Here is a 27,175-nt window from a genome sequence, read left to right on the forward strand (position 1 = left end):
GCTGACCCCCTCCTCTAGCTAAGCCATGAGCTAACAGTGTTGATATAGGCATCTGTGACCTGTGTTATACAGAATGAAACTAGATTATGGTCAAGGTACCTTTTAACCTTGAAATCTGTGAAATCCATGATCCCCATTAAATACAACATGGGGCGGGAGATTCTCTACTCAGTTACCCCCAACCCTACCCCAAAAGCATGCCCAGTTTGATATAAGCTGGGGCCAGTGTACCCAGTAAGGAGAATTTGGCACAAGATGGACTTGCCATTCTGCCATTACGCTGGCTACTTGCCGAGAGAGGGCCCGATTCTCCTCTCAGCTGCACGAGGCACAGCTGCCAAGGGAGTTGTTCCTGATTCATATCAGCACAAGGCCTCGTTGAGTTGCCTGGCCCCCCCCCCACCAACAATGCAGCTGCACCTGGGGCAAACCTCAACCCTGGATAGGCAAGGCTACAGTCCCCAGCAGCACAGCGTACCCTTCCTTGAGTCGAGGGTACGGTGTGCGGCGTTCACGCAGTATGGAGATTGCCCGGCTGATGAACAGCATTGGAGCAAATCGCCAGAGAAGGTAACGCTTCAGTGAAAGAATCGGGGCCTGCGAGTCTTCAAAACGTATGATGCTGTCCTTCCCAGTGGGCACTCCGAGTTCCTCATCCATCCGCGGCAGTGATGGGCAGTTCTCAGGTCTGGGGATCTGGCTATGTACTGACGCAGGGCAATCCCCAATGCACCTTCTGATTCCAGCGGCTTAGAAGGGCTTCTTTCCGAGACCCGTCTCTTGTCAGGGAAATGGAAAGAACTACCTCTCACTGACGAAGCAGGTGTTTGCCCATGAAAGTTTATGCTCCAAAATATCTGTTAGCCTGTTAGGTGCCACAGGACTTCTTGTTGTTTTTGAAGATACAGACTAACACGGTAACTTCTCTGATACTTACTACCTCTCACTGAGCCATTCCCCTGGCCCTTGAGTCCGCCTGCCCAGTAAGCACCAGGGAACCCGGAACTAGGGAACTTGACCCCAGTGGAAAAGAAAACAAGTGGCCGAAAAAACACAGTGTGGAATTTGCAAAAATTAAACCCTCCCGAAGGAAAATTCCTGCCAGCAGCAGAGCCCAGAACAGCACTCAGAAACACCACAGGAATTAACACGGTCGGTTTTCGGGAAGAAAGGCCTCCAGAAGAAGAAGCTCCCCTGGGGCCAGGCTTCGACGCGGCGTTTTTGAGTCCAGAACGGTCTTCCAGACTCCAAATCATGTGACTGTACGCTAATGAGGCATGGGGAATTTGCACCCGTGCCTCATTAGTACATTTCGGGCTTCGTATGACCATGCCACTTTCGAAGAAAGTGGCCTGTGCAGAAACAGCCCATGAGTGGACCTGCTCCATTTGACACATTTAACCTGGGGCTTAACAGAGATCTCAGTTATCTTACGCATCACAAGGACACTTTCCCCACCTTTGATAGTAGCAGGAATGGCCCCCATCCCATTTAACGGTAACATCAACGCTGCCTCAGGAGGATCCTAAATATCTCTCGGGGAGGACAGGCGCATGAACGGTAGTGTCCTGGAAGAGTCGAACATGACCAGCATTGAAGCCATTATCACTCCTCAACAACTTCGTTGGTCTGATCAGCACCTCCCAAAACAGATCCTGTTTTCAGAGCCGGAGGAAGGACAGAGACGCGTTGGGGGCCAGTGGACAGGATATAGGGACATGCTCACGACACACGTGAAAAAATGCAGCATCAGTGTCGACACTTGGAAGAACGTTGCCCAGGACCGTCCCCAGTGGTGAGCGGTGATCTGCAAGGGGGTGGTGCAATTAGAGATGTCCCGCCGCCGCGGCAGATGCGGAGAGGCGGAGAAGAGAGAGTGGCAAAAACTGCCCCATGCCCCTCCAACAGCTACCAACACCTGCCCCTCCTCTGGTAAGAGCTGTGGCTCCACAATCAGGCTGGTCCGCCACCAATGGTCTCACAAAGAGGAGGGTGACATAGAATCATAGAACACTAGGACTGGAAGGGACCATGAGAGGTCGTCGTGTCCAGCCCCCTGCCCTCATGGCAGAACCAAGTACTGTCTAGACCATTCCTGATAGACACTTATCGAACCTGCTCTTAAATGTCTCCAGAGATGGAGATTCCACAACCTCCCTTGGCAATTTATTCCACTGTTTGACCACCCTGACAGTTAGCAACTTTTTCCTAATGTCCAACCTAAACCTCCCTTGCTGCAGTTTAAGCCCATTGCCTCTTGTTCTATCCTCAGAGGCCAAGCAGAACAAGTTTTCTCCTTCCTCCTTATGACTCCCTTTTAGATACCTGAAAACCGCTATCATGTCTCCCCACTTAATCTTCTTTCTTCCAAGCTAAACAAGCCCAGTTCTTTCAGCCTTTCTTCATAAGTCATGTTCGCTAGACCTTTGATCATTCTTGTTGCTCTTTTCTGGACCCCTTCCAATTTCTCCACATCTTTCTTGAAATGTGGTGCCCAGAACTGGACACAATACTCCAACTGGGGCCTAACCAGCGCAGAGTAGAGCGGAAGAATGACTTCTCGTGTCTTGCTCACAACACACCTGTTCACATAAAGATGTCCTACTTGTTATTGAGTGACCATCAAGAAGACGACTCCTTCCACAGGACCTATTAATGACAAGTGACGTCCTTCCCCTCCACCCCGCTCCTCTCCCCGACTTCTTCCTTCCCCTCCATATTACACACACACACACTGTATTCTCCTTTTTGCTCCAAAATCTGATGAAGTGGGTCTCACCCTCAAAAGCTCATCACCCAATAAATAAAGTTGTTGGTCTTCAAGGTGCTACAGGACGCCTTGGTGGTGTTTTTTTGTGGCTCTGCAGACTAGCATGACTACACCCTCTGCCCCCCAAGACAGTCACTGTTGTGTCAAATCAGCACGCACCTCAAGTCACACGCCGTGGCTTTAAGTGGATGCCACCTTAGTAATACTAGTAGGAAACAAAACCACATGTCTGGAAACCAGTGGCATCTGGGAACCCCGTGCTTGGGCACAGGTAACCAAAATGTGTCACAGGCCACACACAGGGCCTGGATGGGCTACAGGCAGTCCTTGCGGTGCAGTTTGCCCAACACTGGATTTATCGTCTTAAAGACTAGAAGAGGAGCTAGAGATGATAATACAATCCAGAGTCTCTCTTAAGTATCCCTCCTCTTTCTACTGCCCTGGTGGGGTAAAGGAGCCAGAAAGCCACTGAATCTCCCAGCTGGGGATTCCCCTGGCATAGGGCTGAACCCACCAGGCACAGAGCGCCTGGAGAGCAACACGCAGGAAGGGAGTGGCTTGCTGTACTCTGACAGCCCCTCACTGGTCGAGGGTTGACATGGATTAGAGCAGCCTGCAGGCTGCTCTAATCTACACCCTGGACAGGGTGGCACAGAACCATTTGCAGAAGCAGGGAGCTGCCACTGGCTCTCTGGCACTCCTGGGCTGTGCTCTGGGGCAGCAGGGGATGAGTAATTGTGCCTGAACCTGGACCCACAACCCAACACATGGCTAGAGGCGATACAGACCTCAATGTCCCAGGCATCACAAACAGTCCTGGGGTTTACAATGAGACTCTCAATAGCCTCTGATCACCATGTCTCTGAGTAACGGCTGATGAAGCGGGTCTCTGCCCACAAAAGCTTATGCTCCAAAATATCTGTCAGTCAATAAGGTGCCACAGGACTTGATGTTTTTGGACATACAGACTAACTCAGCCACCTCTCTGATACTTGACACTGTATCTAAGGTGCAACAAGATCTTTCTCCCAGCTACCTATTGATCTTCTCCCTCTCAAATCCAAGAACAGCAGAGACATCAAAGAATTTGCCCTCAGCAACATTTGCCACGAAAAGTATTAATTATTATTCCCATTTTCCAGAAGAGGAACTAGGACACAGGGAAGTTACACGAACACACAGGAAGTCTGAGACAGAAAATGAAGACACCTACCCTATCCCAGTCCAGCCCAGTAACACTATTATTCTCCTTCCTCCTACCCTGGTTTTCAGGTGTCTATAACTTATGGAGAAAACCACAATTCTTCAGACTGATGTGTCGTTCTCCATTTAACAGAGGTTTTTGCTGGTTACAATTCTATTTGGCCGCCTCAGACTGAGAAGATTTGGGGGAGGGAGATGTTTTTGATGGTCTGGGAAACCATTCAGGTGCTTTCGTCACTCTGGAACGCTTTGGATTTAGCTAGTCGGGCTTGGCCGGTACATCCTCCGAAACGGGGAAGGTCAGTTGAGCCAAGCAATTGGCTTAGAAAGAAAACATGAACCATAATCCTGTACCTGGGGTGTTGAGGCTTAATTAGTGCTCCTAAAGAGCTTTAAGCTGGGGAGGTTAAAAACACCGCACAAATGCAAAAGGATTTATTGTTCTTGTACAGCTATGAACCAGTGAAATAGTTTCCTGTACGGCACCCAGTTCTCTGACCGATTTAGCAGCCCAGTCCTGCTCCCCTTGACCTCAATGACAGTTTAGCTGCTCACTGCCATGGGAGTAAGACTGAACCATCTATATCCATCCAGGTGCAAGTCCCATCCCTTCTCTGCAGCCCCAGAAGAAGCAGGCCTCACTAGAACCCATCTGGATCTGCTGCCCCCAGGGCCAGGCTGACAGGAGCCCACGTAGGGAGGTCGCAGCCCCTGCATGGCATGAGGCGGGACTTCCAGCAGCCCTCTGAGGGTCCCGCAAACTCTCTCATTGACCACAGAGTTGGGCCAATGCCAAGACCACACCAATAACCTGCAGAGGTTCCAGGCCAAAATGGTCATCCAAGGGAAAGAGAGAATTCAGGCTGATCTGCCATCCCCCTCCCACCATGAGCAGCACAGCATACGCAGGGATACACTGTGGGTACCCAGATTCCATGGCTGGACACCTGCACACAAACCTTCAACAGCCTCCAGCAATCACCCCCTTGGAAAATCTCCATACCCCATGGTAACAGAGCACAGCCAGCCAGACCCGGGTTCCACAGGTGACTGCTGGGAGCACTCAGGAGGTACACTGCCCCACTAAACACCTGCCAAAAGTCTGATTGCTAAATTGGGTGCCCCCACATGCCTCTCCCTACCCATCTGGGAGACCCTGCCAGTGCAAGCATCTCACCCCTGCTTGACACTTCCTGCGCCGGGATGGCACCTGAATCGCGGATGGTACAAAATTTGCCTGGAGGGTCTGAGCAGCTCAGCAGAGAGGCTGGTGGACCTGCTGAGGCAACTTTCGGGGCCTTCTTAACAAGCAAGGCTGGGGCATTTCTTTTGCTTAGTAAGACGCACAATCACTACATCAACTATTACACTGTGCTTAACTGCACAGGCCTGGCACATACAGCTGTACAGCTTGAACCTCTAATCTGGAACTCTCTTGTACTGGAACATCCGTAATCCGGCCTGATTTTAGTTAGTTGGATGACTGCTTATCAGGGGTGTGGCCAAGTTTCCCAGGGTTCCATAAAGTTTGTTTCCAGCCACCAGTCCTGGCTCTCAGTGCTCTCTGCTGTTATCTAGCTGTAATTTACCCCTACATGTCTTCTAAGAGCCCAGTACGCAGTCGAAGTGTTGGTAATGTGCTAGACAATATTCACCTCCCATGGTCCAGCAAATTCTCTCGTCCGGCACCAGTCAGGTCCTGAGGGTGCCAGATTAGAGAGATTCAACCTGCATCAATTTCTTCAACTGACAGGTTTTGTTTATTTTAACTTAGTAACTTACCTTGATCTATCACCATTTGTAACCACTTAGACCCTTACTTTCTATATTTAATAATATCACTATTATAATATCCTATAATCAAATGTGTTTCAAAGTAGTGTTACCTGAAGGGGAACAATAGCTGTGCATCTCTCTAATTCACTGATGAAAAGAGTGAATGTTATGAGCTTTCTCTGTGGAAAACTTCAATATAGAGTATGAGGGATTCATTTGGGCTTTTAGCCCCTTTGGGGGGCTGCGGAGTCCTTGTAACTGAGCCCTCCCAAAGCCATGCTGTTATCAGTATCTGTGTTATGCTGCTGCAGGGGGTGTCACCCCAAGTCTGTGTCTTTGCTGGTGGGAGTCCAGAGCTTCTGGCCCACCAGGACAGGGCAGCTGGGATCCCTAGAGGGCAGCTCAGAGGTATGATCATGACATCTCAAGGGGATGTCTGTGTTCTACTCCATCACAGTCATATCTAGTGCGGCTCTGCAAAGATTAACTGAGTCTCGTTCTATTCGTTAGCTTTGTCATCAATTGAAATAATGGAATAGAAAGTACACTTATAAAGTTTGTGGGGGATACCAAGCTGGACGGCATTATGAGTGCTTTGGAGGACAAGATCAAAATTCAAAATGATCTGGACAAGCTGGAGAAAGAGTCTGAAGTAAACGGGAAGACACAAAACACACCACTTGGGGGCAACAATCAGGAGCACACATACAAAATGGGAAATGAAGGGGTACTGCAGAAAGGGATCTGGAGGTCAGAGCAGAACACAAGCTAAAGATGAATTAACAGTGCAACACTGTTGCAAAAAAGGCAAACATCATTATGGGGTGTTTCAGTATCTGTGTTGAAAGAAAGACAAGAAGTAATTCTTCCCCTTTGCTCCATGCTGATAAGGCATCATAGCGTAACGTGTCCAGTTCTAGGTGACAAATTTCAGGAAATGTGAACAAACTGGAGGAAGTCCAGAGAAGAGCAACAAAAATTGTGAAAGGGCTAGAAAAAAAACCAAAAAAAACCAACAACCTATGAGGTAGTAGTAGTAGTAGGTAGGCATCCTTCAGTCTGCATAGACTATGGATCGCGCCCTTAAAAGTTTCAATTGAGGACTTCATTTACAGCGTCTATTGCGACTATAAAGACCCACACGAGAGTGACCGTCCTTGCTGCATCTCTTGCAGATGTGGTGGGTGTCTGGCAAGTCCTTATTGTGCTTTCTGTGCGCTCGCTTCTCCTCTGCTAGCTGTCTGATCTTCAACTCGCCCTTCTGAAGGCCCTTGTGTAACCCCTGCCTCCATCTGCTGCGGTCATCTGTTAGTTCTTCCCAGTTGTCCAGCTCTCCGAGGTCTCTCTTGCAGACATCTTTGTAACGCAGCTGGAGGCGTCCGGGGGGTCTTTTGCCAGAGGCTAGCTCACCATACAGAATGTCTTTTGGAATCTTTCCATCGTTCATCCTGTGGACGTGGCCAAGCCAGCGGAGCCGATGCTGTCTGAGGAGGGTGTGCATGGTTGGGATTCCAGCTTGCTCGAGGATGGCAGTGTTGGTCACTCTATCCTTCCATGATATTCCAAGGATGCGCCTGAGGCAGCGCAAGTGGAAGACGTTCAGCCTCTTTTCCTGGCGGGCATATAGGGTCCAAGTCTCGCTGCCATAAAGGAGGGTGCTGAGGATGCAGGCTCTGTAGACTTGCATTTTGGTGTGAGTGTACAGCTTGTTGTTATTCCACACTCTCTTGCCGAGTCTGGACAGAGTTGTGGCCGCTTTTTCGATCCTCCTGTTTAGCTCAGTGTCCAACGACAGGGTGTCAGTGATGGTGGACCCGAGGTAAACGAACTCGTGGACAACCTCTAACGTATGGTTGTCAATGCTGATTGATGGGGATTCAGCAACATCCTGACCGAGTACGTTCATCTTCTTTAGGCTGATGGTAAGCCCAAAGTCCTTGCACGCTTTGGAGAACTGATCCAGCAGTTTTTGAAGCTGGTCTTCTGTGTGAGACACTACAGCAGCATCGTCTGTGAACAGCATGTCTCTGATGAGGACTTCTCGCACCTTAGTCTTAGCTTTCAGCCTTGCAAGCCGCGCAGAGAGGTCTACCGTTGACATGGTCTTCTCTCTAAGGCAGCTGCAGGAGAAGTGCAGGGAGCAGAGAAAGCCACTCTACATAGCCTTCATCGACCTGACCAAGGCTTTTGACTTGGTCAGCAGGGATGGTCTGTTCAAGCTGCTCCACAAGATAGGCTGTCCTCCACGGTTACTCAAGATGATCCAGTCGTTCCACGAAGACGAAAGAAGAACCATCCAATATGACGGCGCATTATCGGATGCTTTCAGAATCAGGAGCGGCGTCAAACAAGGATGCGTGCTTGCTCCGACATTGTTTGGGATCTTCTTCGCACTCCTCCTGAAGCATGCCTTTGGATCTTCAACAGAAGGCATCTTGCTGCACACAAGATCTGATGGGAAACTGTTTAACCTATGAGGAAAGGCTGAAAAAAACCCTGGATTTGTTTTGGCTGAAAAGATAGAGGGGACAATGTTTTCAAACAAACAGAAAAATTGTTACAAGAAGAAGCAAAAAAATTTGTTCTACGTAATTGCAGAATAGAACAAGAAGCAATGGGATTACATTACAGCTGGGGTGGCGTACGCTGGACATTAGGGAAAAAACTTCCTAGCTGTCCGGATGGTTAAGCACCAGAATAAATTGTCTAAAGTGGTCAGGGAATCTCCAAAATTGGAAATTAGATAATCTGCTCTTAAAAAACACCTCTTATGGATGGGTCCAGACAATCCACGGTATCCAACCACTTCTGAAGCAATACCCACTAGACTGACTACTGCTACAATGAACTGATCACATTATTCCAAAAATATATTTATTTTTCGAGCCAACCAGCCTCCCTTAACTGGTCAAAGAGCCACATGTGGCTAGTGGCTGGTGTGCTGTACGTCAAGGATCCAGACAACACTTAGTCTGGCCAGGAACGCAAAGGACTGGATTAGGTGACCTCTGGAGACTCCTATCTGATGACAAATATAAACAGCAACAAAAAAAGTTTGTTAACAGTAATTATGCAGAAGATAATGTTGAGTCATAACACTTGCTAATACCACAGAATGAATAGGTTAATCAGCATACAAAGTAGCTCCTGCTACAGATTCTGCTATCATCTAGAAGTGAGTCAACACCACAATGTTCACAATGTCACATATTACATGAAAAAAAAAAAAATACAACCCAAGTTGAAAGACTGTTGAAGGTTGCCGGGAACAGACAATGCTCTGGAGGTGAATCAGGATTATCTAATACAGGAGCCTGTTGTCTGGGGAATCCCTGAAACATTTGACACAGATGCTGGAAGGATGTTCTCACAGTCAAGGTACTTTAATACCCACTCCAGATAGCTAGATTCTACCCCTGACTCTGCCACAGAGTTCCTGTGTGTTTCTGGGAATGGTGCTTCATAAAAGTGGTCACAGCTGGCCCATAATTGCGCAACGCTCATTTTCTTTTTTGGATGACCGAGATAAGAGACTTGAAAAACCTTTCGCCCCAGCGCTAAAAGCACACGGCAGTAGTTGATGTCAATGGGAGCTGTACTACAAACAACATGTCAAGTACTCTAAGGGAAAAAATAGCCAGGGGCTCAGCATTGGAGGATGATAGACAATTTTGGCTTTTATCTCCCCATGCCTTAGTTTCTCTCTCTCTCTGGAACAGGAATAACCACTGCTAAGCCAGGCCCAAGGCCACATTCTGCATGAGCAGAATAGAAAGAAGTACTGACCAGCTGCTCATTAAGTGAGCACAGTTGAGCCTGTGCACAGAAGGAGGCGGGATCTTAGGGAAAAGTTAGCCTGTGTGCATTGGAACAAGTCCCTGGTAGGCCCTTTAGGAGATTCTGCATTTCTTGGTGGATTTTATTGGGTGCCTCAGAGACGCACGGTGGCTCTTCCACTGCCTTAGGTTTAACAAGCCATTTTCACCATAGGCAAGTCACAAGAGGAGGAGCAAGACCCCTTCAGAAGATCTGGACACTCCTGCCCTTCCACTAGGGAGGTTCTCCAGGGGAAGGGTGGAGGGATTCCAGCCCTGTCCACTACTCTGGGCTCCGGCCCAGGGATCCTAGATGCGAGGTAGCTGATGGGGCTTTGCCGCTTCCCCAAACACAGCAGCCTCTCTCTGAGCCGCTTCTCCCACCACTTCCCTCTAGTGCCTCCCCGCTGTACCTGGCTGAGCCACTTCTCTCCTCTATGCCTCAGTGCTCCAGCCTCTCTTCCTGGTCCACTCCTCTTCTCCCTCCTGCTTCTGCCTGAGGTGGAACCTTTTTATAGCAATCCAGGAGGCCTTAATTAGCAGCAGGTGTCTGATTAGTCTTTTTTGCTGCAGACTGATCCTTAACAAGCCCTAGCTGCCTGCCTTGGCTGCTGGGCCACACTCTCTGTGAGCCTTGGTGGGAAATAGAAAGGCACTGACCCAGCTCCAGTATATTTCCCTTCCACCAGGCTCCTGTCACATGCTGCCTGTGGTCTGCCACAACATGTAATTACACTATATCATCAAATGCATACATGCCAGGAGACGAAATTACGGTTGCCTAAGCACCCCTCGATTCTAGCACATCCTAGCATTTGAGATATTTCACTTTGAGACTCCCCCTAGCATTCTTTTCAGACAGCTGTCGAGGAAGTTGTAAGGAGATACACAGGCACCAACTCTGGCAGTGTCCCAAGGCTGGTGCTTTCATGGGAAAAAATTACTGGGTGCCAAGCGCCTTTTAGCAGCCAAGTTCCCCCTCTTCCTCCTTGCCTCTGGGTGTTCCCTGCTGGCCAACTCCTCCCTGCCTCTCCCAATGCTTCCAACAGCTGATCCGGGGTGGTCAGGGAGCTCCAGGAGGACAGGGGTGAGGTCTTGGGAGAACGGGTGGAGTGGGAGCACGGCCTGGGGCAAAGGGGGGTCCAGCACCCCCTGACTAGAGGGGACATCAGCACCAAGGCATGCACAGACACAGGGCACAACAACATTACCTTTCACAAGAGGAAGTGAAATAAAAATAGTGCAGGCACGCCAGGATCAGTTTATTTTATGCTTTAGGGAATTCAACCAAGAGCCACGCTAGAATTAAGCTAGGCTGCCAAGTTCATCACCACAACTGGTGTCACACTCGCTTTGCTGGTGCCATCCGTGATGTTAAATACAAAGAACATATTTGCTAATCCTTGTCGCAATGAGCCCCGGAAAATCTCTATTGCGAAAATCTTGCCTATTTCTGTGTCCACCTGCAGTGGAATCCAGCTGTGCTTGGGGCCTTGTTAATATTTAGTCATTCCAGTCGCTTAGACTCTGTGCTCTGGCCTGCTCAGAATGACTTTCTGTACTCGAGCCTCATCCCTCAAGAGCCTTCCCATTCCTGCAGCCTAGGGGCAGAGATCGCTGGTCCCCCATCCATGGCCCCACAAAGCCATGGGACCTCCTTGTCAACCTTCTCCTGGCCATGGCTAAGGTTGCCATCTCTAACCCCAGGAGCAGGATGCCGGACAGCGGATGATGCTCTGCGACTGTGGGGGCTATTTCCACTCCTCCCTCGTGTCATGTATCTGGCAACCTTAAACCAATTCTCACCAGCAACTACAGAGCACACCACAATAATGCTAAACCTGGAACCAATCCCTGCAACAAACCAAGCTGCCAACTCGGCTCACGTATCTACACCTGCGATATCATCACAGGACCTAACATCAACCATACCATCAGGGGCTTCTTTACCTACACATCTACTAATATAATATATGCCATCATGTGCCAGCAATGCCCCACTGCAATTTACGTTGGCCAAACTGGACAGTCTCTACGTAAAAGAATAAATGGACATAAATCAGACGCCAGGAATGGCAACATACACAAACCTTTAGGAGAACATTTCAGTCTCCCTAGACACTGAGTAATAGACTTAAAAGTATCAGAGAGGTGGCCCTGTTAGTCCATATCTCCAAGAACAACAAGAAATCCTGTGGCCCCTTATAGACTAACAGATATTTTGGAGCATAGGCTTTCGTGGGCAAAGACCCGCTTCAATTTAAAAGTAGCAGTCCTACAACAAAAAAACTCCAGAAACTTCAGAGAAACGACTTCAGAGAGAAACTGCAGAGCTGCAATTTATTTGCAAATCTGACACCATCAACCAAGGACTGAACAAAGACTGGGAGTGGTTGGCCAATTACAAAAGCAGTTTCTCTGTTCTTGAGGTTCACACCTTCACATTAGCTACTGATAATCGGCCACATCCTGACCTGGTTTCTCCTCTCTTGATGTTCACAACTCCACATTAACTGCTGATAAGGCGCCACATCCTCCAAGACTGAACAGAAACTTGTCAACTCTGGCCCTCCTCTGGACTGGGACTCCCTCCTTTTCATAAGCCCATATATTTAAACCCTCCTCTGGAACCCCCCCACTCACGCCTCTGACGAAGTGAGTCTTTGCACACGAAAGCTTATGCTCCAAAGTATCTGTTAGTCTATAAGGTGCCACAGGGCTTCTTGTTGTATCCAGGCAGAGTTCCTCTGGGCAGCCTCCACTAGCTCCACAGACAGCTTTGAGTTCTCTGCTTGGTGTCCCGCTCTGGTTTCCTCAGTTTAAACCTGTGACCTGCACCCCCACCCGCCTTCTCACTGGTTGCCACAAGCAATCAGTGGGCTCCTGGGTCCAGCAGCCTCTCCCACTAGGCTGGGGGATGGACTTTAGCAATAGGAGGGCTAAGGCCCGCCCACTTCCCAGCATCCAAATAGTCATCCTAGATCCAAATGGCCTGCCCACAGGAGCCCTAACTCTAGGGCAGGGGAGCCCTACTCACAGGAAGCCTAACAAATGAAATCTCTGCAGGTGAACAATGGCAGGTCCTTCAGGAAAAGTAAACACACAATCTTGATTCTGACAGAGTGGGGAGGTGCCTGGCCAGGGCTTTGATGACCCCCCAGGTGCTCAAAGCAGGCACACAGTTTGGACAGGATTGCTCTCTTGTTCCGAGAAAGCACAGGACAAGTAGTTACAAGGTGCTTGTGGTTTGTCTTTGAGCCTCCTCAGAAACACAGGTCCCAGGTGGTCTCTCAAGCTGGGGAACTGAGCCCACACGTGAACCGCAGCTGGCCAGCTCGACCAACCCACCCCAGAACTCCTCCCTTCCAGGAAACAATGGGGCAGCCAGTTGGCTCCTGGGAGCCTCCAACGCTGTCAGGCTAGCCAACGGGGGATTTACACTTGGTACATTTGTTTAAGGAGGGTCATTCCTGGGAAACCACCTGCACCAAATCACTTTCACTCCTCCTTGTGCTGCAGATTTAGCTGCATTTTTAAAAGAGCTTTTCAGGCTACGCCTACACTGCAGGTTTCTTTCAACGTTACTTTATTTCGAGATTCTAATGCCTAAATAAGTAATGTCAGAAAATCGCATTCACACAGGCCACGTCTACACTGTGAGGCTTTTCAGAACTAACTTATTCTGATGTTCTACTGTCGAAGTAAATTATTTCTGAAAAGAACGTTCCCATTGCAAGAGCGTTTCAAAACACAGCACTCACACTAGTGAGCCCAATTTCAAAATCAAAGCAACAGTGGGATGCCTCCCTGCAGTGAAAGTCATAAAAAGCTAACAGAGGCTGCGTCTACACTCGCCCAAAACTTCGAAATGGCCATGCAAATGGCCGTTTTGAAGTTTACTAATGAAGCGCTGAAATACATATTCAGCGCCTCACTACAATGCCGGCAGCTGTGGCACTTCGAAATTGGCATGGCTCACAGCCGCACGGCTCATCCAGACGGGGAACCTTTTCGAAAGGACCCCAGCAACTTCGAAATCCCTTTATTCCTATCCGCCATCTGGAATAGATAATAAGACAGAAAATGTGACATTATCTTTATATAAATCCATGGTACGTCCACATGTGGAATACTGCATATAAATATGGTCGCCCCATCTCAAAAAAGTATACTGGAATTGGAAAAAGTTCAGAAAAGGGCAACAAAAATGATTAAGGGTTTAGAACGTCTGCCATATGAGGAGCGATTAGTCAGACTGCAACTTTTTAGCTTGGAAAAAAGATGATTAAGGGGGGATATGATAGAGGTATATAAAATCATGACTAGTGTGGAGAAAATAAATAAGGAATTGTTATTTACTCCTCACAAAACAAGAACTAGGGGTCACCAAATGAAATTAATAGGCGGCAGGTTTAAAACAAACAACGGGAAATATTTTTTCACACAAAGCACAGTTAACCTGTGGAACTCCTTGCCGGAGGATGTTGTGAAGGCCAAGACTATAGCAGAGTTTGAAAAAGAACTAGATAAACTTATGGGGGATAGGTCCATCAATAGCTATGAGCCAGGATGGGCATGGAGGGTTTCCCCAGCCTCTGTTTGCAAGAGGCTGGAAATGGGCGACACTGAATGGATCGCTTGATGATTACCTGTTCTATTCATTCCCTCTGGGGCACCTGGCATTGGCCACTGTCAGAAGACAGGATACTGGGCCTGACGGGCCTACGGTCTAACCCAGTATGGCTGTTCTTATGTTCTTAATTCAGGTAAAGGGAGGAAAAAGCAAAAGGAGAATCACACTGTTCCTGAGCCAGATACTGGGCTGTCCCACCCAGTGCTTAGTCTGCTCTATAAGTCTGGTTGGTAGTAGGGGACAGCGAGTAAGGCCAGCAAGGGGAAGCGATGCAGTCCAAAAACGGCCTGGCTCTCCGGGCAGCCAGGAAGAATCAGGCCGAAGCACAGCCACCCGGCCATGAAAGGCGGGGCCACCACTCCACCCACTGGGACAGGGGAAGCTAAGGAACGTGAAGCTGTTCAGCGAACAGGAAGCACACTGCCTGGGGTGGGAGCCAGGCATGGCTCCATGGGGAGGTGGCAGAAGGGGCGCGGCTGGGGCTTACCTTCCCCAGCTGGCCATTCACCTTCTGCCCAGGGGTGGCAGGACAATGGAGGAGCTGTGGCCCGACCCGACGCAGCGCAAAGCAAAGGCAGGTGGAAGGAGCGGGCGCGCGGGCCTCTCGGCTCGATCGGCTGGCGAAACACTAATTGAACGGAACGTCACTGGAACGCGGCGGAGGGGGGAGCATTCAGTCCCGAGCACAGCACGCACAGCCCCTGGGCTCACTCGGCCCCTCTGCTTTCAGATGGGCACCGCAGGGGAGCCCACGACATGGCTCCTGGATTCAGGGTCCCGCTCTGCCTCCTCTGCTGCACAAATCCGACCCCCCAGGAAGTCAGCGTAAACATCTGCGGGCCTCATCTTCAGCCCGCCCAGGTGCGTTTCTTCTGTAAAGCACCAGATCCTTGAATGAAGGACCTAGTGCTACAGAGGTGTGAAGAAATATCGTATTTACTATTAGTCATGCTAATAGAGCGCCTATGACACATGTAATTGCTCCTCGTACAATAAACACCACTTAGCGCTTATAAAATGCTTGAATGTGCCACGCGCTTTACAGGCACTAATAAATTAGACCTCACGCCCCCACAGCGCACACACCTGAGGCAGGGGAGTGTTATTATCATTGTCCTTAGGGGTCTGAGCCAGATACGCCCCAATTTTGGCAATGGCGTGGCTGGATTGGAATTTCACGCCTTCTCCTTCCCTGCCCCAGCTGATGGGCCAAACCAAACCCTAGATCCAAAGACTCGGAACTTTTAGGAGGGTGGAAGCCAGATCTCGCTGCTGCGACTTGCTGCTTGTTTTACAGCTGAGGAAGCCGAGACAGATAAGGAGGGATTGTTTTAGGGATTTCAAGCACCGAAGGGGGCTGTTAGAACCGCAGCTAGGGGGAAAAGGCGAGGGAAAACCGTGTTTGGAGAAAACATGCAGGTAAAAACATCTGCAGGCATGAAGAGACCCAAATGCGAGAAGCAAGTGCAAACAGCCCCTCTGAATTCCACCGCATTTGGTTTCAGCTTCTCTCTGCTGACAGCCAAGCATGGCAGCCATTTCTGCAGATGCAGGGATGAAAAAGAAAAAAAGATGCTAGGTACACGTCAAAGGCAATTACTGAGGAGACCCACTGCCTGGACAGCCCGTTTCCGCAAAGCAAGCACAAGCCACAAAGCCAAAGTCTCCTCGCTGTCTGTCTGATGGCTTCTGCATGCAGGGAGAACGGTGTGCCAGACCCCACCAGGAGATGCTGCATACTTGGGGCGGGGGAAGGAATCGGGCCTCGGACATCAGGGTAGGTGCCGGTGGGGCAGAATTCCAACCAGACCTCACTGTTTTTAACCAGTCCTGGTCCAAGTTCTGCTCCCTCATTAGAGCTGACAGGGTTAATGCAGTGGAGCAACACAAAGCTTGGCCTTCCTGTCTCTAGCTCCTGATTGCTCGTGCGCACTTGAGGCCTCTCTTACTCTTTGTTTCTTTTCTGTCCCATGTGTGTGTGTGGTCACACTCTAAAGGGGACCCCACCCCCATGGTGCTAGTTTGGTGGCAGATTCTGTAGGGCTTTATTTCGAGATGCGGCCCTTGAAGCGTTTGCTCACGTTTCAGCTCGAAGGAGATTTCAACGCTTCTTCATGACCAAGTTTAACCCAGCTCTTAACAACACGAAAGTGGAGTACTGGCCAAAGGAGAAACATATCAGGGTTGTCTTCACTGTCTCGTATGCATGGGCTGGACTAAAGAACTCACTAAACAGAAGCACATTTGGGATTAGGATTAGCACTTTTTAAATTTAATTAAATTTAATTAAACGCGAAGTCATGGCAGTGTGATGTTTACATTGCAAGGCACCATCCCCCATCCAGGGAGGGCACATCAGCCCTGCAAATACCTGGAGATGCTACAAAGAACAAATGTCCGAAACAAGTACAGTTTCCTTGCCAGCAGCGTGTTCCCCTGTCTGAGGGTAAATGTTAACATAATCACCCAACGTGGGCACACAAATGCAGGCAACGCACGAGACATTTCTGGAGGTACAATCTGGGACGTGAGATTTTCTGGGCTGGGACTGAAAAACCAGCCATCGCAGCAGACAGTCCGCATGAGATACACAACTCCAGCACTATCCAGTTACAACAGAGAACTGCCTGACTGAGATAACCGCTCCCTCCTAAACCATTGTCCAGACTCACTGGTCTTTTCATAGAATCATAGAACACTAGGACTGGAAGGGACCTCAAGAGGCCATCGAGTCCAGCCCCCTGCCCCAATGGCAGGACCAAGTACTGTCTAAACCATCCCTGATAGACATCTATCTAACCTGTTCTTAAATATCTCCAGCGATGGAGATTCCACAACCTCCCTTGGCAATTTATTCCAGTGTTTGACCACCCTGACAGTTAGCAACTTTTTCCTAATGTCCAACCTAAACCTCCCTTGCTGCAGTTTAAGTCCATTGCCTCTTGTTCTATCCTCAGAGGCCAAAAAGAACAAGTTTTCTGCCTCCTCCTTATGACACCCTTTTAGATACCTGAAAACCGCTATCATGTCACCCCTCAGTCTTCTCTTTTCCAAACTAAACAAGCCCAATTTTTCAGCCTTTTTCCATAGGTCACATTCTCTAGACCTTTAATCATCCTTGTCGCTCTTTTCTGGACCCGCTCGAATTTCTCCACATCTTCCTTGAACTGCGGTGCCCAGAACTGGACACAATACTCCAGCTGAGGCCTAACCAGCGCAGAGTAGGGCGGGAGAATGACTTCTCATGTCTTGTTCACAACACACCTGTTAATGCTTCCCAGAATCAGGTTTGCTTTTTTTGCAACAGCATCACACTGTTGATTCATGTTTAGTCCAGGAGTCGGCAACCTTTCCCAGGCAGAGCGCTGAAATTTGACCTTTTGACCCCTAAGTATGGTCCAAGTGCCAGTGATACTTTTTAAAGTCACTCATAGTCCTACTTACAACAGCTCCATTAATAAATGAAGATGCAGAGCTTTACCATTTACGTGGCGGTTGGTAGCTTTAGCTGGGTTTTTGTTAATCCAAAGGCGGCCTAGCTTTGAGCAAGCTCCCGGCGGCACGGGGGATGAGGGAGGGACTGAGCTTCCACCTCATGTGCCGATGAAAATCGGCTCACATGCCACTCCTGGCTTCTGTGCCGGGGGTTACTGACCTGTTTTAGCCAGCCTGCCCACATCACAGTGCCAGAAATTTGGTGGATCCAGGCAGTGGAGCGAGTAGGAACCCTCTGATAACTTAAGCCTATTTGCCACCAAACCACCACCATGCCCGCCCGCCATGCAGGAGACACTGTTGGCGAAAGAAACATGGCCAAGGTATTCCTACAGCTCAGTGAGGCCAGTCTGTGGCCAGGTCTACACCAGACATTAAAGTCGATTGCAGAGACGCAACTCTAGCTACGGCAATTGCGTAGCTAGAATCGACTTACCTACAATTGATTTACTTGGCCATCCTCACCAAGGGACATCGACGGGAGAAAGTCTCCCTGCAACCTCCCTTATGCCTCGCGAGATTGAGGAGTACAGGGGTTGACTGCTGACCCCAGATAGTTCGATTTCACGTGTCCCTACTAAGCACACAAAATTGAACCCTGGAAGATCAACCGTGACCAGGCTGAGCCGCATAGTCAAGACAGACCCTCAGCAAATGTGAGTCCCACAGGACGGGGGCACAGCAAACGCAAGAGGAAGTTGGCCATAAAACAGAATACCCTTGCTGTTCAGTTCTCCTGGGGAAGGTGCCTGGCCACAAGCAGACTCCCAAGAGAGGAGGAGCTAAAGAAGAGGTGCTTGGAGGAACACGTCAGGCTTACAAAAAGCCACACAAGAGAAGTCTGCAAAACAAATGCAGCAACTTCCATGCCCTGCAAAGCTGTGCACAGTCAGAGTGCTGCTGAGGCTCAGTAGGGGACATCCGTACTGCTGACTGGGTCATAGTCTTGCCTGGAGAAATGCTACGGAGTTCAAGAGATTTACTCCAGGGATGAACACGTCCCAGAGTTGAAGGATGCAGCAACACTAGGATTTTCTGGCCTTTGCTCCAGTGCTACTCCACCAGTGACCACCAGACCAAAGCACCCAACCCTACCCTACAACAGTAGGGTATCTGAAATCTTCGGCTTGGTCTTCACTAGGCAGGTAAGCAGATTGTAGATACAGCATTCTAGCTGCAACCACTGTGTAGCTGGAACTGACTTATCTGTGATTGACTTACCAGGCCATCTTCACAGCAGGAGGACCTCTCCCATCGACCTCCCTTGCTCCTCACGATAATGAGTACAGGGGTTGACTGCTGACCCCAGCTGGTTCAATTTTTGTCCTCATTTGGCACGCCAAAAATTGAACCCCGGAAGATCAGCCCTGGCCAGGTCAATCTTCCACATGGTCCAGACATGCTCTAGCACAGCCTCCTGCACTGGCTTCACTGGGACTGATTTCCTTCTTCACAGATGTGAAGAAACAAACTGCTGATTCTGAGTGGTAAGAGCATTAACGAAACAACCCTCAGCGCCTCCTTTCTGGAGTGGTTTGGTAACTGCCCTCTGCCTCCTAAAAACACAACAGGCTGGCTCCCATCCTGCTCTGCAGGTTGCTAAAACTTCCACCACCACCAATGGCAGCTTTGCTGGGTCAGAGAACGTAGAATCCTAGGGCTGGAAGGGACCTCAGGAGGTCATCTAGTCCAGCCCCCTGCTTCAAGCAGGATCAACCCCCACTAAGTCATCCCAGCCAGGACTTGTCCAGCCGGGACTTAAAAACCTCAAGGGATGGAGAATCCACCACCTCTCTAGGCAACTCATTCCAGTACTTCACCACCCTCCTGGTGAAGTAGTTTTTCCTAATATCTAACCTACATCTCTCCCTCTGTAACTTCAGACCATTATTCCTTGTTCTGCCATCTGACACCACTGAGAACAGTTTCTCACCCTCCTCTTTACAGCTCCCCTTCAGGAAGTTGAAGGCTGCTATTAAATCACCCCTCAGTCTTCTCCTCTGTAAACTAAATAAGCTCAAATCCCTCATCCTCTCCTCATAGGTCTTGTGCTCCGGCCCCTTGATCATTTTTGTTGCCCTCTGCTGAACCTGCTCCAGCACATCCACATCCTTGTCATACTGGGGCGCCCAAAACTGGACACAATATTCCAGATGTGGCTTCACCAGTGCCATACAGAGGGGAACAACCACTTCTGTAGATTGCTCGAAATGCTCCTCCTAATGCACCCTAATATGCCGTTAGCCTTCTTGGCTACAAGGGCACATTGTATACTCATATCCAGCCTTTTATCCACCATAACCCCTAGGTCCCTTTCCGTCGTACTGCATCACCAAGTCCTACATTGATTCTTCTTCTTGTTATGTCCTCTTCAATATTGACCTCCTGTAATCCGGCAATTCTCTCGTCCAGCCCTGGCCAAGTCAACAGTACCAGATTAGAGAGGTTCAACCTGTATTTTGGGTGCTTGTTACCATTTTTTTTAAGCAAACAAAACAATCTTCCTGGTTTTGAATACATAAACTTCTCTTATCAAAAGAAGGTTCGTGTTTACGAGCCAACAGTTTACTAAACAGAGGGATTAATTGCCGTCAATGATTTAAACTCATTATTTCGGACCAGGCCAGGAAAATTGTCACATCCACAGATGAAAGTAACCGGAACTTAAAGTCCCTACTCACCTAAATCTCTTGAAAAGGAGGCAGTCTCCTACTGGGCCTTGCTTATAAAGCTCAGCCTCAAAAGTTAAATGTTCTCCCCGATTCTTGAAAATCAGCCTTCAACTCAGAGGTTTTGATAGAAGCTCATGGGTTTAGCTTATTTATTTACTTAAATGTTTTAAAGCATTACACAGGTTGAACCTCTCTCGTCCAACACCCTCGGGATCTAACCAGTGCTGGACGAGAGTATTTGCCCAACAACAGGAGGTCAATATTGTCGAGCAGCGTTACCAACACTTCTACTGCTTACTGGGCTCTTAAAAGACATTTAGGAGTAAATTACAGCTCAACAACAGCACAGAACACTGGGAGCCAGGACTGGTGGCTGGAAACAAACTTTCTGGAACCATGAGAAACCTTGGCCACATCCATGATAAGTGGTCATCCAGCTAACTAAATCATGCCAGATTATGGATGTTGCCAGACAAGAGAGATCCAGATTTGGGAGGTTCGACCTGCAGTAAATTTAGGCCTTAATATTTTGTAGCAAATTCTGATTTCCCTTTAACCAGGTTTATTTTTAAATGGTCGATCTTCCAGGATTCAATTCCATGCGCCTGGTAGGGACACACGAAATCGACCTATCGGGGTCCTGTACTCCTTACAACTGAGCAGGTTAATCTTCCAGGCTAGTATAAACAGAGCCTTAGGTACTTACATGACTGTATTACCATCAGGTGTGTATTTATCCACACCAGTCCCCTGCAAGAGAGGGCTGTACGAGTAACCCCATTTGAAAGATGGGGAACCTGAGAGAGAGGGACACTAAGTGAGCTGCCCAAGGCCCAGCAAGCAGTCTGTAGCAGGGGAGGGATCCGGTCTTTAGTCCCTGAGTGACAGCCTAGCATCCCAACCACAACTCCCCTCTTCTCTCATCGACACCGATGTAAATTAGTAATACCTTCATGGACCAGGGTGAAGTTATACCACTGTAAAACTGGTGTGAGCAAAGGCAAGGCAAGGCAAGGCAAGGCCAGTACAGGGACACAGATTCGTCCGGCTTCTTTCTCCCAAGGGACGCAGCCCCACGCTGTTTGAAAATGGGTGTTTTAATAAGCTCTGTTGGTCCTGACTGAAAAGACAATTAACTATGATTTTGGGACAGATCCCGAGCGGCTGTAAAGCAGAAGCCAATGTTTCCACCCCACACCGATTCTCACCAGTTAATGATCTAACCCTTTCTTTTCACTGTGTCCCTTTAAGATGTCAAAGGCTCTTGCTCCGAGCAACTCCTTAAATCAGTGTTTTCATTGCGCCTATTCCTGTGATTCTAGTACAGTTTGAACCTCTCTAATCTAGAACTCCCTTGTCCGGCAATATCCGTGATCTAGCATGATTTTAGATAGCCGGACGGCCACATATGGGCATGGATAAGTTTCCTGCAGTCCCAAAAAGTTTGTTTCCAACCCCCAGTCCTGGCTCCCAGATTTCTGTGCTGTTATTTAGCTGTAATTTACCCCTAAATGTCTCCTAAGAGCCCAGTAAGCCAGGGAAGTCTTGGTAATGCTGTTAGACGATACCGATCTCCCGTACTCCAGCAAATTTTCTCCTACGGCACCAGTGACAGCCCAAGGGTGCCGGATTAGAGAGGTTCAACCTGTGGCTTGTTGCCCACTTCTTTTCTGATCTGCTAGAGGAACACTGACAATGTTTAACTCCGGATTGAACGTTGCCACGGCAGTCAAGGAATACGCCATTTGATGTTGCTTGTCACTTGTCCCCTGATTTACTGCATTCTGGGCCATGGATGTGTGTCAGGGTCATTAACAGCCAACAAACTTCATTACCAGCCCTCAGCGCTGGCTCCTGGGCTGCGTCGGAAGCTGACAGAGCAGGAGCTGAGCCACAGAGATCTCCAGGGCTGCTCCTACACTAAGGGCCACAGTCACACCCCAGCTCCTCCAGCATCATTCAGGAGCAATTCCAGGACAGCCTGAGTTAGGGCTGGTGCCACGGACCTCCTTTGCCTTCAAGGGGAAGTGGAACAGACCCTTGAAGAGATGCAGCAAAACTCAGAACCTGGCCCACAGGCCTTCCTTGCTACAAACTTCCCCCACTGCAGTTCCTCTAGGGACAGCAAAGATGGGCACTGCAGGGCATTAATCCCACTGCCCCACGTACAGTAAGCCCCGGGGCCCTGCAGGGCTGTGTGTGTACGAGTCACCCACTCGAGTTACAGCCGGGGTCAGGGACCTTTCCGAGGCAGAAGGCCAAAATTGGACGTTTTGAGCTCTGTGGACAATCCAAGTGCCAGAGATACGCGAGACACCCCCGACCCTCGCCTGCCTGTGCAGGAGTGGGGCAGACGTGGGACACACCCACCCTGCAGACTCCAGAGGGGAAGGCAGACTATGGGGGCTACGCTAGAGCCGGGCGGCCTGATGGCTCCGAGGGAGGGGGCAGGGCAAAAACGAGGCGGGGCAGGGCAGGCCCAGAGCCCAGGTGCCGCTGCCGGGTCAGGCCCCACCAATGTCCTGCTTTCCCCAGCTCCAGACCCCCCACACCCACACTGCCTCCTGCGTGGTGACTTACCAGGCTGCAGGTCACCCTTCTGGGCTGGTGGGGGCACAGGCCGGAGCCGGACGGCCAGACAGCTCCACAGGAAAAGGGGGCAGGGCTCGCCCATCCCAATCTCTGCTCCCTGCTGCATGGGGGCGAGGGGCGGGACTGAGCTCCCCCCACGTGCCACTGAAAAGAGCACTGACCCCTGCATTCCAGTCCCAAGATCCTAGCTTGGCCACGAGGGAAGAGGGGCTCAGGGGAAAGTTTTCCATCGGTCACATCGCTCATGCGATCCAGAAGCCAGATGAAGCAGAAGACCGTGCTACTTACTGGTAGTTCAGTCACTTGCCCTGCCTTGGAACAAAGAACTTCCGCAGCCCAGCCTGGGATCGCAGCTGTCACGAACAGCCTGGGGCCGTGGAACAAGGAAGCCCTTCCCACCGCCTCCTACACAAAACAGCAACTCAGCCACCCAGGCCCCAGCAACCCAACAACAAGCAAACAACAGCCTGGAGGGTAACAGCAACCAGCGGGGAAGGGTACAAGCGTGCACGTCACAGATTGCTGACCTGGAGCTCACAAGCTCCCACCCCACAGCAAGCGAGGCAGAGGAAAGCTGGAGGGCCCTGCACGGCTGAGCTACCAAAAAGATACCCAGCACCTCAAGCATCCACATCCAGGGCCTCTGGAAGTTAACAACCAGAATGCAAAGAGGATCCCTGATCTCTTCTCCTGGGGAAATTTTTGGGCAGATACAGGCTGACTCCTAAATCCCCACACTCCTACACCACGCGCCTAGAGCTGGGCCTGACAGTGTTTTGCTAGAGTGCAATCTCAACCGATGACACAGCTGGCGTGGGAGCAGGGTAGTAAGACGGAGTGAGACGCATCACGGGCACAAGTGAGAAGGGCAGGATTCGTGGCAAGAGCGAAGAAAGGACTTAAAATGTGCCATGGGACGCAGGTACCCATCAAGTCGAAACCACTCTCTGAACCGGACTCTTGGCAGCAGCTGTTTCTCACGTCCGGGTGGCATTTTAAACATTAAGGACCAGGGTACGTGGGGCCTGTCGCTCCCTCTCCTCCAGAGGCAGAGGTCACACGTACACAGGGGCAATTATGAAGCCGCGAGAGAAGCACAGGTTGAAACTCTGAAATCTGGGATTCCAGGACCACGGAAGTTCCAGGACCAGAGATTTTTGGGGCTGAGGGGCCAGCTAGCCTAGTGGCCAGAGCTCATGGCAGGGCAGCCACGGCTGGGTCGGCAGTCAGGGAGCCTGGGCTGGGAGCAGCAGCGAGCTTCCCTCCGGCGAGGCTACGAAGTCAGCAGCCCAGGCTGGGGAGCAGTGGCTTGCGGTGGCCCGTGGCCAGGCAGAAAGCCAGGGCTGGGTGGGAAGCTGGGGCCCTGGGAAGTTGCGGCTGGGGAGCTACTGACTAGAGCTGGCAGCCAACGGCGGGGGGAGGGCAGTAAACAGCAGCTGCGGCTGCGAGGGTTGGGCGACGGACGGGAGGGGAGCCCAGGAGCAGGGGCTGGCACCGGCCTCCTCTGGTCTTGAGCCACGCACGTGCCGGACCAGGGAGGTTCAACCTGTGCTATTATCCCCTTGCACACACTTGCCGATTCTGCACAGATGGGGAGTCCCCCCTGCAAGGCCCCAAGGAGTTGGGGGTCGTGAGCAGGGATCCCCCTCAATCCCCACCCGGAGCAGGGATCCCGCCCCCCCCCCCCCGTTGTGTAACTGGCCCGGAGGCTCCTGACCCAGGGCAGCTGAGCACATCGCCCACCGCCTCCGGCTCCCAGCCCCCTGCGGGAGGGGAGGGGAGGGGAGGGGACTGCCGGGCCGGGCCGGGCTGGGAACGCTCTCCCCGAGGCGAGGCGAGGCGCTTCCTGGATTTCAACTAAGTACAGAGTGAGACCCAACCCCCCTCCCCGCCCCGGCGGGCAAAGCCGCCCGGCGCCGCCGCCAGGAAATTTACCGAGCAACAGCCAGGACGGGGGGGGCCCAAAGGCCCTGCGGGGCGAGGGACCCCCCCCAGATTCCCCCCGCTTCCTACGGGGCAGGAGACCCCCCCCCGATACCTCCCGGCCCCTGCCACGCTCAGCCCCTCTCCCCCCTGGAAGAGGCCCGGCGCGGACCGCGGCTCCCCGAGCCCAGCCGGCTGGGTACTTACAGCTGTGCCGGGTCTGGGCCAAGCCGGGGGGACCCTTCCCCGCAGGCTCGGGGCTCAGCGTGCGAGCATCGCCGCCGCCGCCTCTCCCCGCCCCGGCAGCGGCTCCTCGCGGCGGGGACCGCCCCGGCTCCGCTCCTCCGCTGGCGGCCGGCTGCAGCTCGGGGTCTGCCCCGGTCCCGCGGCGCTCCAGGCAGCGCCTAGTCGCCGGCGGAGCGAGGGGTGGGATCACAGCGAGGCGCGCAGCGCCCAGCCCTGCGCACGCGAGGGGCCCCCAGCCCAGCCCAGCCTCCGCGCGCCCCCCGCCCCCGGGGCGGCATCAGCCCCGCTCCCCCCGGAGCTGATACCTCCGCCCCGGCCGCGCCAGCCTGCAACGGACTGAGCCCGGGTCAGGAGCTGCTGCCGCGCCGCGCCGCCCCGCCCGCACCAGCTCCCCAAGGGGGAGGGGGGGTTTGGCCAGGGGCCGGTCCTTGCAAAGCAACCGCGGGCGGCGCCACGCAGGCGGCGTGTCGGAAACGAAACTGCCCCCAGCCCCGATCCGCCGGCGCGGGCGGGGAGGCGGGGGGGGGGGGGCTCCCGGGTGCCTAACGAGAGCCGGCGGGAGCCGCCCGTGACAAGCCACCCAGCGGAGGGCGGGCCCGATCCTGCGGGAGAGGCTCCCTGGGGGGGTTGTACAGTGGCCCGAAAGCTCCGGAGGGGGTGGTTCTTCCGCCCCCTCCTCCTCCTCCTCCTCCTCCTCCCCCTCCCGGGATCGGGGCCTTTGGCGTGGCCGGAATCCCCCTAAGCGCGGGATTCCCTCGACCCCTGGCTGCTGTTAGCGCGGCGTGATTGGCCCCCGGGCGCACGTGCGCGGGGGCCCTGGGCGGAAGCAGCGTTGGAAACTGCTGCGGCCGCGTTGTGTTACCGTGTGTGAACTTGCACGTGGGAGGGGGGGTGTCTGTGTGTACCAACTCACCCCGCGTTCATGGGCGCTTCAGGCACCGTGCTGCCAGGGGGGTTGGTAGCTGCTGATGCAGCAGATAGCAGATCTAGTACGCTAGAGTGTATATATAGTCCATGAATACAACCTGAGTGGCAGTACAGAGTGCACTATAGAGTATATATACGACATTAATACAACACCAGTTGCTAAATACTGATGCAGTATATAGTACACTATAGAGTATATCTACTGCATGAATACAAGGTGAGTGGGTAGCTACTGATGCAATAAATAGTATAGATGTAGTATACTATAGAGTATATATAGTATAGTAATACAACTTGAGTTGCTAGATACTCATGGAGTATGTAGTACACTATAGAGTATATAGAGTACGTTAATACAAGGTGAGTTGGTAGTTACTGGTTCAGTATATGTTCTATAAATCGTAACGAGAGAAAGCCCTGCTAGTCTATACACTATCAACACAAAAAAGCAGTCCAGGAGCACTTTAAAGACTAACAAAATCATTTATTAGGCGATGAGCTTTGGTGGGACAGACCCACTTGTTCAGACCACCCATAGCCAGACCAGAACAGATGCGATATTTAAGGCACAGAGAACCAAAATTAGTAAGCAAGGTTGACAAATCAGAAAAACATTATCAAGGTGAGCAGAGCAGAGAGGCAGAAGTGGGGGAATCAAGAATTAGATTAAGCCAAGTAGGAGCTCTTTTGTATACTTGGCTTAATCTAATTCTTGACTCCCCCCACCCCCGACTTCTGCCCCTTTACTCTCTGATTTGCTCACCTTGATAATATTTTTCTAATTTTGGTGACCTGGATTAGTGTTTTTGGTTCTCTGTGCCTTAAATATCACGTCTGTTCTGGTCTGGCTATGGATGGTCTGAAGAAGTGTGTCTGTCCCACCAAAGCTCATGGCCTAATAAATTATTTTGTTAGTCTTTAAAGTGCTACTGGACTGCTTTTTTGTTTTCATATTCTATAAAGTACACTGTGGTGTGTATATATAGTACATTAATACAACATGAGTTGGTATATACTGATACAGTATGTGGTATACTGTATAGTATATACAATACATTAACACAAGGTGAGTTGGTAGATATTGATGCAATACACAGTATATGTAGTACATTATATAGCATCC

General features: G+C 51.0%; 1 protein-coding gene across 3 annotated transcripts in view; it reads right to left on the reverse strand.

The window, feature by feature from the left end:
* CPNE2 (copine 2) overlaps positions 1 to 25,435 on the reverse strand; it is a 163,633-nt gene extending 138,198 nt beyond the window's left edge. For 2 of the 3 annotated variants that reach the window (XM_075009119.1, XM_075009118.1), the window contains exon 1: positions 22,945 to 23,217. In XM_075009119.1, coding sequence (XP_074865220.1) covers positions 22,945 to 23,202 — 258 coding nt within the window. In that variant the 5' untranslated portion in view covers positions 23,203 to 23,217. Of the gene's footprint in view, positions 1 to 22,944; positions 23,218 to 25,086 lie in introns of those variants that run through there. The other variant, XM_075009120.1, reaches the window with a different exon arrangement.
* Between the last annotated feature and the right edge of the window lie 1,740 nt (positions 25,436 to 27,175).

Source organism: Carettochelys insculpta, chromosome 14 (genome assembly GCF_033958435.1).
Source record: "Carettochelys insculpta isolate YL-2023 chromosome 14, ASM3395843v1, whole genome shotgun sequence".
NCBI lineage: Eukaryota > Metazoa > Chordata > Testudines > Carettochelyidae > Carettochelys > Carettochelys insculpta.